Source organism: Nylanderia fulva, unplaced genomic scaffold (genome assembly GCF_048542155.1).
Source record: "Nylanderia fulva isolate GAGA-0341 unplaced genomic scaffold, ASM4854215v1 Scaffold205, whole genome shotgun sequence".
Taxonomy (NCBI): Eukaryota; Metazoa; Arthropoda; class Insecta; order Hymenoptera; family Formicidae; genus Nylanderia; species Nylanderia fulva.
In genome coordinates this window covers 126,413-138,927 of record NW_028190270.1, presented here as the reverse complement: position 1 = coordinate 138,927, position 12,515 = coordinate 126,413, and the positions used below count along the sequence as shown (strand labels likewise).

At 25.1% G+C, this 12,515-nt stretch overlaps 1 protein-coding gene across 1 annotated transcript in view; it reads left to right on the top strand.

Annotated features, from left to right (window-relative positions):
• The window catches only part of LOC114942108 (uncharacterized), a gene marked incomplete at its 5' end in the record, with an annotated part of 48,086 nt that extends 46,152 nt beyond the window's left edge, over window positions 1-1,934 (top strand). Inside the window, one exon of the mRNA XM_085482457.1 lies at window positions 1,716-1,934. Coding sequence (XP_085338583.1) covers window positions 1,716-1,759 — 44 coding nt within the window. The remainder of the gene's footprint in view (window positions 1-1,715) is intronic.
• Between the last annotated feature and the right edge of the window lie 10,581 nt (window positions 1,935-12,515).

Sequence of the window (12,515 nt, the reverse complement as noted above, 5' to 3'; positions counted from 1 at the left end):
TATTTTAAGAATTCTTTAGTTTTGTCTTTACAAGAAAATATATTTTTAATAATTTTTATATATCCCAACATATTATTAAAAAAGAAAAAAATGTTGATATACCGATAGATTTGAACCCGAGTTTTCACGGTGACAGACTGAACACCTTTGCACTCAGTCATTATGTACTTTTCCTTTATATTTATTTATATAGCAGATATATTAATATCAATATAATTGAAAAGTAATTAATACATATTTATTAGTCTATAAATTTACGACATGTTCTATAACAGACTAGAATTGATAGTTGTCCTCTCCTTGTCTCTATTGCGCTCGTACCGGGCGCCGATTGGCTGATCTTTTATAATTAATATTTCTTTAACTATTGCGAAAATCGCAAAATGGTACAGGACTTTTTTGGGGTGCTTATTAGCTTTGTTACGTTACTGCCTTCTGCTACGGAAGGCCAAAAAGCATTTTCAGGCCGTATCTCGCGTATACCGGCACGGTAGAGGAACAAGAATAACACGTGATTATCGGTGTTTGTTTCTCTACAGTGCGTCCGCATGAGCAATGCAATGGTGTATGTACGTGTACAGACATGTATCACTACATAAAACCCGATAATTGAGTTTTCAGCGTTGGCAACACTGAAAACGGAGTTTCGCGTTGTCACCGCGTGAGGTCTCCAATATTAATTCGGAGTTTGGCGGGCCTCCTGCCGACTCTTAATATACACTCACACCTATGCTCACTAGGGAGCGTCATAACAGAATACTTTCCCGTAGTCCGTAGATAAAAAACCTCCCGCAATATACATATATGTATAAGAACCATAACCCAAGAAGGCTCATTGTCAGTATCGGAGCTCTCAGCCCTGAAGATGCAAATTGCAAGGTTTCCGAAACATCAACGTTTACATTACTCTGTTCAATCACCTGACATTCATCCGGAAGCCTTTTGCATTGATAACTACTTACTTTATTTACTAAGTCTTTAAATTGTCTCGGGCAAATTAAGAAGATTTTGGTTTTACATTTTATATCAAAAAATTAACTTCAAATCTTATAACTCGAAAAGTACTTAATGAAAATATACTTTATTATAGTGTTTTGGAAAGCTCTTGAAATAAGCTACAAGAATATGCAATAAGAAATAGGGGTTCATAATAAAGAAATTGAGAGTCACCTTCACGTGACCTTCAAATAACTATTCAAGGTCAAATCAATGGCACCATCTTATGTCCCCTTTCGCACCAAATAACTTTTGTTCGAAACGTTTTTCCGTATACTTTATATTTTTCGAGATATTTGAGTATCTAAATGGGACACCCTGTATATATTTACCCGCAAAGAAAACGGGCCATTTTTAGCAGTTTTTTAACATTTTTGAATAGCAATAACTCAGCAAAAACATTATCGTATTGAGATGAAACAAAGCTCAAATTAAAGCCTGAACATTTCTCTCAATTAAATCCAAAAAAAATCAAGATTGAATTACAAAAAAATGTTTTACAAAATGACAGACGTTAAAGATAGACATTGAGAAATAAGGAAAAATATCTTTTATAAACTGTTGCATTGCTCAGAGAAATCGACTTCCTGGTACAAAGATGTATGAGTTTTTAAAATCATTTATTTCCTAACAAATCTATATTTTTAATATTACATATTTTTCTAACAGGATATTATTTTTAAATTCAATCTGACAAGATTTTTATTTGATTGTTATAGGATCAACATCGATACCATATAGATCTAGCCTGTGGCGGCTTTAACATACTGTAGAAACACGAGGACCGTCCATGATACTAGTTGAACTTTGACGACAGATTTTCTTTAAATTATTACGAGTAACTATCAGCAACAATTTGATGACTAAATTTCAAAATTGTCGATATTGAAAATTTTCTTATCAATTGTGAACATAAGCGAATAAATATTGTAATTATATTTTCAATGGTTTTAATTTGTTAGATACATTACGATAACGATAAACTGATTTGTATTTGAATTTCAAACCTCTGATTAAGAGGCTCTATATAATTGCGATAACATATTATTCTTGCCTATACTATAAAGCGAAATTTATCAGAAGATATTTAACTTTTTATTATTATTCGAGAAAATGTTACAAACTTATGTATATATATATATATATATATATATATATATATATATATATACAATAAAATCTCGTTAATTTTGGCGAGATAAAAATGGAAAAAATTCTTGAAAAACAAAAATTAATTTCTACAATGCGAGCTACTCAATCGTCATGCACTTGTATGATTTGCGCATACAAAACTACATTATCTGCCTATACCGTTATGTAATCCATCTGACATAAGTAAATATAATATATTATTTAATATATTATATTTACTTAAGTAAATATATTAAATAAGCCTGAAATATTCGTGAAAGCATGCGCGGAGAGGTATCAAAATTAACGAGGTCAAATTTAAAGAGCTTCTACTTTGTATAAAACATCAAAATATTAAATCATGTCAATATAAGTGAGTGAAGAAGTATATGAAGTATATCTTAAAATATAGGACATACTTATTGTTTGCTAACATTCGATGTCGGAAATGAAACATTTGCACGTTTTAAACATTATGCTAGCATTAGAATTAAATAGATGCTGACATAATGATAGCCAACATGTTTACGTCTATTAACAAACTGAAAACATCGTATGCTAATTTTTTGTTAACAGTATGCTTATTCGATATGTTCCTTCTTTAGCTGATTATTTAATTACTACAAAATGTTAACGTTATGCTAGCTATTTAAACCATTCAAATATTTAATTCATAAGGGGGGTTCCTACTATTCTTAGTAAAGAATCAGCATCAGTGCTAGCATTTCATTTTCATATGTTGCTTGGGCATACTTGATTATCTGGAATGTTGTCAAGATCATGATTCTACGAAAAATTAATCTTAAAAAAATTTAATCTATTGACTATACGCACATTTATTATTAAAAAATTATTAAAAAATAAAAATTTAGCTACTCGAGTTACTTATTTTTTAATAAAAAAATAATTGACAAATTGATGAGATATATTAATGAGATATATAATTGTAGTATATAGTTGTAGTATATAATTGTTGTATATAGTTTCATGGACTTGCAATTTTCCATGCAAAACCAAATTTATCCCATTCTTTTATGCTTTTCTCTTATACTCATACTTTTTGTTAATTTTTTCCCCTGCTAAATTTTGAATTTTTACGTTTCATATTATTACTATATTTTGCAAATAATTTTAGAACTTTTTTTATATAATTTTCCCGTGTTTCTCGTCAAAAATACTTTCGCAACTCAGTCAAAATGTGACGTAAAGTTATCGAAATCTTAATAATTTCTAATTTTCTGCGTAAAGCAAGATTCACACTACATTGACCGCATTTAACAGACTCAACGGCAATTTTCCGATGTTTGAAGTTAATTGACTAAATCTGAAAGAAGAAACGTGTCACGTTCGATTGCTACTTAATGGTTGAGTTTGCTGAATGCGCCCTTTGAATCTGAAAATATCGAATAAATGTGAAATTACCTTACTTTGAACCTAAAATTGCAAAAAAGATATATACATATATAATTATCTTAACAATAAAATATTAAATTTCGTTCGCCAGGAATGAAATACTAAGGTAGTAGATATTAAACTGACTACACTGGCTGTCTATTAGATTTGTTAAACTATATTTATTGACGTTTCGACCATACGGGCTGTGGTCCTTTTCAAAAGTCCAGTACAGTGTGTTCAGTCGTGGCAAGATGACACAAGTGAAACGCAGTTAATTTACCATCCGATCTTAAGTTAAGTCTTACCGGAGCGTACTTTTAAATGTCAATAACGATATGCAGTAACTCATTAATGCTTCTATTGTAATTTTGAAAAGGACCACAGCCCGTATGGTCGAAACGTCAATAAATATAGTTTAACAAATCTAATAGACAGCCAGTGTAGTCAGTTTAATATCTACTACCTTATAATTATCTTGTTTTAAAAGCATTTATATAAAAATTAAAATGAATATGGGGTTAAAAGTACGCGTGTATGTACATAGTGACATCTAAATTATGTTTAATATTAAATTTTTTATTGTTTATTTATATTCGAACTCGTTCATCTGCATGAACTTTAATTTATTAATATTATTTTCATAAACAATCTTTTAAACAAATTTTTAATAAACAATGACTAAAACCTTGTAAAGATCACTCATTGTAAAAGCATGATCTTGACAATATATTGTATATCAATTGAAAGATTTTTAAAATTTGATCATATAAAGGTAAAATATTCTACTATTTATATATAAAATATAAAACGTTGATTATAAACATTTCAATGTTATTTTTTATAGTGATTTAATAATTCACAAGAAAAAGATATAAAATAATTTATAAATTTAATGGAACATAAAAATAATTACAATTTAAAAATAAAATAAAATCGATTATGTAAAAATATAAATACATTTATATAATATAATCTATTTAAAAAAAATTAATTTTCGTTGGAGATGTGCGCAAGGAACATCCGCGTATGGCTCTTATATAGGCCTTACTTATTTGTATTTAATATATAATCTATTTTGTTTTTATGTTAAATCTTTAATTTTAAATTTTATGAAATGTATCCTATATATTGAGATATCATTCATGTAAGCATATTATATACAGAATTATATGCTAATGTCTTCCTTGCTGTCTCCATAGGAGAAGTAGAAAAAGCTCATCGAAAACTTCACATCTATTTGTGCCACATATATATGAAAGTTATTCAAAATACGACATTCAGAAAAAACTGTATTTAATCATAGTTTAAGTTAAATTTAGTACTTAACTCATTAAAAAATAAAAAGAAAGAGAGATAAAAAATGGTTATATACAAAAGATAGAATTTATAATATGACAATTTCTTATTAATTAAAATGCTTATAAATGGAGATAAAAAAACTGACAGAGGACACATTCGTCGCTATACTTATGTACTGAAAGAGACGTAGATTGAAAGAAACAAATTAACATTTGCTCACAGCTAGACAAAAATTACGATTTTCGAAAGATTTATAGCAGAATAACATCAGACTATTAATTAATAAAAAAAGCGATGATACATGTTTTAATATTAAATTCATAAATTAACTTTTGGTATTGTTTTTTCTATAATTTATAATCATATATATTCTACATTAAATTAACTTTTGGTATTGTTTTTTCTATAATTTATAATCATATATATTCTACATTGAACGTACAAAAGTTAACGAATTTTATTTTATTTTTAAATCAAGAATAATAATTCATAATAAAAAAAAGTTGCTTTTCTTAAGTTGACTCTAAAATAAATATATCCAAAAGAATGATTCTCTTTAACCACTTTAACCATTTTCTCTTTCCTTAAATTAATAAACAAAGTTCTAATAATATATATATATATATATATATATATATATATGTATTTAAAAAACGATTATTAAGAGCAGACGCAGATTGAAGTGCAAAAACATATACTCATTGTCAATTTAAAATCAAATAGGCAATGTTTCTATTCTTTTATCATCTTTAAACGTTTCTCCTTCGGACCATCTTCAGTGACTACATGAGATAAAAATACATATAACCATGTAAGAAAAAATATTTTAAAAAAGATATAGTATCGTATATGAAAAGTGATATATTAATATAATTTATAATGCAATCAGAAATGTTCCTAATGCGTCGGATGCAATGTGTATTGAGGTTGCAGGTTTGAACTGCCATTTCGGACATTTATAATAAAATAAACAAAATAAAATTTTAAAAACGTATAATTTTTTTATTCTAATCTAATCAGAAATGAAACAGCGTTTAACAAGATTAAAAACGAATTTAATGAAGCCAGATACGAGTTACTTAACAAAAATTGTTCAATGTACGGAGATCTAGCACTTTGTTGCAAAGGTCCGGAAACACTCTGTACATGTTTTTATTTTTGTGCTTCCGCGCTTGCTCTTAATTATTTTTTAGTATATCTTTTTTTATCAATTATTATTGCATATATAAAAATTTTCAGCATTCCATGAGAAAAGTAATATAAAATAAAAATAAAGTAAATAATAATAATAATAAAATACCTAATAATAATAATAATAATACTAATTATTGGTTTCATAGCGTTAAATAATTATAATCAGCAGCACATTGTTGAGTGTTTTCTAATAACAACACATATGGTGTTCAATGAGAGAACGGCCTGCGCTTTAGACGGGCAAAATAAGGAGAGATACCGACGGTTCAATGTTTCGGAAGTCTGGTGTCATTGCACTGACAAGTTAAATAAACAGTATAAAAGAAGACTATGGGCAAAAATCTATCCGAAACGAATTTTTGTCCGATGCACGTTCTTTCGTTGAATGAAGTATATACATATGTGATACTGTGTACATACACAGTGTACGACCCAGTGCTTTCCAACAGTGTCATAACTAAAACAGTATCGTTGGTGCCAGGCGCAAGCTTCGGGGGGAGGGGGGGGGAGGCATAGACAAAATAAGAAAATTTGAACATTTTTTTTAAATTTGTGAAAAAAGTATATTTATTTGCAACAAATAAACGTTCCTTTTATAATCAGAAGTTCAATGTTTTTATTAAATGGTATTTCGGTAGGAGAAACTTTTTGAAAAAATTGAAAAACTTTAAAAATATTTTAAACTTTAAAAAAGCTTTGTAAAGTGATTGCCTGTACTTTGACAATGAAGTAAAAAAGCTGAACAGCGTTCTAACTATAAATCGACACTGTGTCACAGTATATGACTGTGTTCTGTCGCTGGAAAGCACTCACTATTTGTGTTTAATTATTTCTAACTAATCAATATTCAAGTATTAACAATCAAGTTTATAATATTTCCCAAAAACAATTTTCAACACAGGATACATAACATTGCAATATGTAACTATGCCAATAGTGTTTATATTTGTTTCTTCATATATATGGCATACTATTTTAATTAATAATTGCGCAAAAATAATTGTTATAAACATACTTTTGTAAGGTAAACTTTTACTAACTTTTAGCAGCAGTACTGGCATGATTAATAACGATATTCAAGATTGTTGGATCGTTTTTAAATTTTAACGTAGATTTCCTGATGGAAATATTTTACTTTCGAAATTATGATAAAATCATACTGAAATAATTCTGAATATATTGAAATATTTATCAATCGATCTATTTTTATTTTATTCAAATTATAATAAAGATTCATTAAAATTAATTTAAAAAATTATTAAATTATTAAACTGATTTTATTCAGCAAATTTTAATAAACTTTTATGTATAAATTGTTATTGATTTTTGTGAAGGGTTTTATGAAAAATGATTCAGTAATGAAGTTGGCTATTCAAGTTTATTTGAAGATTATTTGTGTTCTTTTAAATGGAACCACTATAATTTTTTTATATAAATTGATTTCTCGTAATTTTCGGATAAAAAGTTATAAGGATAAGATGGCAAAAAATGAATAGTTTATGAGATATTTTATATCTGAATTTGACATTAAAAGTACTATGAAATATCTCAAAAACTATTTATTTTGTGGCCATTTTACTCTTATAACTTTTTATGCTGAAAATTGCAAGGAATTGATTTATAAAATAATTATAGTAATTATAGTGTTGTATAACGATAAAAAATGAAAAAGTTTTTGGGAGTGGTCTGATTAAAATTGGACATTCTGTATATTATACATATGTATGTTATTACCTATATTATACATATTATTTATATTAGTGTAAACAGTATTTCTATTAGTGCAACAAAACATAAATTTCTTCAAATCCAAAGAAAATGTTTATATCTCAAATTAAATAATAATTAAATTTTATTAAGTTTTAACATTTTTTGACTAATTATAAGCTTTAAATAAAATGGTTTAATATAATTTTTTAAACTTATGTTATATATTATTTAGAATATAGCTTTTTTATAGTATAAATTATTGTTTAATAAATTTTGAAATTCAAGTAAAAAAATAGACAAATAAGAACAAATAGACAAATATAGAAATTAGACGCAATACATGTCTTAAATCTATTGTTTCAAAATCTTTTTTATCTTTAATTTGACAACTTTATCTAATTTCTAAAATTAAATAAAGTTTTTAAAACTTTACTTAATTTTAATTTTGCATCTAATTTTTGCTCCTAATTTTTATTAGTCTATTTTCTTACCTGAAATTTTATATTTGCATATACATATATATATGTATATATATACAAAATTTTTTGTATTATCATTAGTTTAAAAAAATTGCTTAAAAACAAAACTTTTATTATTTTATTTCCTGATTTATTTTATAAAATATTATTTAGGGCTATTAATTTTTCTAAAATTTTATTTAAAAAGCAAAATTTTTTTTATATACATATAAATAAAAAATCCAATTCTATCCGAAAAACATTTCTTACAAAACATGAAATCTTAGATAATTCTAGATTTTAAGTATTTAAAGTAAAATTCTACATAAATTTTATTATTAAAAATCAAATATATTATATACAGGATTGGGAAAGTTATTTTATAAAAATTATTTATTATCGTGACTTATTTTAAAAAGTAACTTGTTACCCTTATTATTATTATTACTAAAAAAGTAACAATCATTACAATTTTCTCTGTTACATTCCTCTTTAATGCAATTTTACACAACATAAAATTATTATATATAAAATACATAAAATATATAAATTATTATGTATAATACATAAAATCTACACTCATTAAATATTTTCTGCAAATATAAATAAAGTAAGATAAAAATAAATAAAAAAGGATAAGTATTGAGTAATTTTTTTAATAGATTTGATTATATAGGCAAAACTTTTCCAACATCTTTATATAATTTTAACTTTCTGACATGATATATTAAATTACAAGTCAATTTATTTTTAAATGCAAAAATTAATAAAAATTATATCTAGTTCAAAATAATCGTTAAATTTTATCGAAATTGTTTATTAATTTTCAAAAAAAGAATTTTAATGTTCTAAATCTATGTTTGTTTGGAAATTGTCATATAAGTATTTTAAATTTATAGAACCGAAAAATAATAATAAAATAAATGTAACTGTAGAATACATTATGCGTTACTAAAAAATGTGACAAAATTACATTAACAGTTACAAACGAAATTTGTAATGCTGTTACTATTACCAAAACGAAATTACCAAAAAAAGTAATTGTAGTGATAGCAGTGTTACAATTTAAGTAACGCATTAATTTCCAATCCTGGTTACATACATACATGAATTCTGCTTACAAAAGATATAATTTAAATATAATTTATAAAAAATTAACCTTTTAATTAATTAATTAATTAAAATTGATTTTAAAAACTAATAAAAACTATACATACTCAATTATTAGATTTTTTAAAGAAATATCGTTAAAAAATTATATATTACAATATTTTATATTTATTACTTTATATATATTTATATTGTAAATGTTTGATACAATATTTTTTATATTACATTTTATTTTTAAGATAGTGCAAAGAAAAAATTAAATTTTTCATAATGCACCAATTTGTTACATGTTACAAAGATTTTCATTGTTTTAAGAAACATACATATATATATAGTATATATATATATATATATTATATGTATATGTTGTGTGTAAAATAATAATATAACAAATGTATTATAATTTTTAAAATTTTTTATATTTTTTGCTCTCTTTAATTTATTAATTTTAAATGATTATTTAATAATTTAATTATAACTATTTTCATTAATGTTTCAATAAATTTTACTTAAATAATTGTTGAATCCGCAACTTTTTATTAAATTCTGTAAGTTTTAAATAAAATACAGTTTCCTAAGTTTATCATTAATTTTCAAAAATATTAATTAATTTTCTTGAATGTTTATAGTATTTAATTGTAAAAATTTTGATTTATATTAAAATATAAAATTAGTTATGTTTATTTAAATTTTCAATGAATTTATTGTAATTTTAACTGAAATATTTCTATCAGAGTTGTAATTAATAATCTTTTGGTGCGGGATTCTTTATTACAGGATATTGCCCACGCCTATTTTGTGGATTCAAAAACCACAGGATGGACCTGACGAGCAAAAACCTGACAAATAAATAATAAATAAATAATAATAATAAAACAATAATAAAATAGTAATAATATTAAAAATAATGAAGGTAGCAACAATAAAGTTGTTATATACTATTACTACTTTTATTATCGTTCATAATTTCGCAACTATCAGCATTGTTATCATCATTATCATTGTCGTCGTTGTTATAATTACAACAATGTTCAAATAAATAGATGTTTTTACGATTAGATAATGATTATATCGACGATTATATATATATATATATAATATATACGCTACATGCGGATTATATTAGAGTTAATTAGTTAGCAAAACGTTGTTTAATTATATATAACTATTATTTATTATTGACAGTTGCCATGCGTAGATTTATGGTACGTGAATTGAAATAAATCAAAAGCTACAAGATGCATATAACAAAAATATTTTCAAAATAAATATTATTAAACTGCCTTTGTCCATAAATACAATAGCTAAGGTAAATTCAGAATTTTTAATGATATTTATACGTTATTGGAATTATCACCTGCACCAAGTTTTGATAACATTGTTATTTACATTCAAAAACGTAAAGAACGAATTTAACTACGATCGTTCACGGTTTATTACTTCACGTACTATTATAATCTGTCGTAAGATAATCCTCATAGATGATCCTCGAAAGTAAAATAAATAATATTTTACTAACAATAAGTCTTACAGGAATTCATAGAAAGAATAAAAAATATCAATTATAAGTTTCACTGTAATCAAAAATAATTATTAATATCTATGTCAACTTTATAGATAGATTTTTACAAAAGTATTTGCGAACACAAATAGTGTTTCTCTTATTGATTTTTAAAAATCTCGATCTAGTTTAATTAACAGCGCTTTGTATGTAACCTTTTTTTATCAGAACTAATTTGTTCAATAATGTCATTTTTAATAATGCACATATAATGTATGTATCCTGATATTTCCTATGGCTGCAATATCCAAAATAAATAATTATGTTTTTACAATATCTATTACGGGACAAAAAAACATGATATTTGCATGACATTGAAACACTATAAAAATATGTTAATATATTTACATTAGGAAAGAATTTAAAAATTTCCTATTCTTTTAACTTCATAAAAAAGGTACATACATACGCGTTCATGTAATTACCATATACAATATACAAATATCATAAAAACATTAAAACAAAGAAGGAAACAAAGAAATTTAATTAACGAATTAATTTATTAATAACTTTTTAAGGAACTTATCTTTATCAAATAGACCAAGCAAATGGGACTAAACAAGAAACTTTTTGTGAAAATTATAACTTGACTTAAGCTTACCTGAAATAAATATGACTTTTCAGTATTTTCTATACATGACCACGCTGTCCAAACAAACACTTTTTGAAAAATTTATTGCACCTGTAGACATACATGTTCCCTTTTGTCGAAATACCTTATTACTACTCTACTAAGGCTTAATAATTGATGTTTTTCGACAAAAATGAATAGATAAATAAAAGATCTTTAAAAAACATATTTTTTCTCTTTCGATTTTCAAATACTAATATGTATTGTATAAACATTTTGCAAAATTGTGATTATATTTCAAGAAGAATGTAAAAGGGTATAACGAAATATAATAAGATTCAAATTAAACTTATTGCAAAAAGAATTTCGTTATTGAATTATCAATCTATTATACAAAAACTTGATTAAAATTCAATTAAATTTTATTATTACATTAACAAGAGCGTTTTATTGGTATGCGTTACAATAAAATCTCATCACTGTAATTCAGAGTTGGGAAGTACCGCGTTACTTGTAACGCCGTTACCGTTACAGTTACTTTTTTTTAGTAATGAAGTGGTAACGACGTTACTTTTCATTATTTGTAACGATAATGGTAATGTCGCTACAATTTTTCGCTAACGTTAACGATTTTAACGTTATTTTTATCGTTACTCTACACGGCAAAACAAACCGCTTAGTAGCGAATAACAATCGAACGTGATTGATTCTTACTTTTAGAACCAACAAATCAATGTCAAGTGTTAGTATTGATAAGATGACAAAGGCAACTCATCAGTCGTTCTGCTTAACGCGGCCTCTATATGTAATAGAGTTAAATTGGTTGATCGGAGAAAAGAGAAAAATAACCGAAAACTATTTAGAAAAATTATTGGGAATTCAACCCGATGAAATTATTGTAAGTGTTAGTATTGATAAGATGACAAAGGCAACTCATCAGTCGTTCTGCTTAACGCGGCCTCTATATGTAATAGAGTTAAATTGGTTGATCGGAGAAAAGAGAAAAATAGCCGAAAACTATTTAGAAAAATTATTGGGAATTCAACCCGATGAAATTATTGTAAACATAGATAAAACTAACGATAATCAA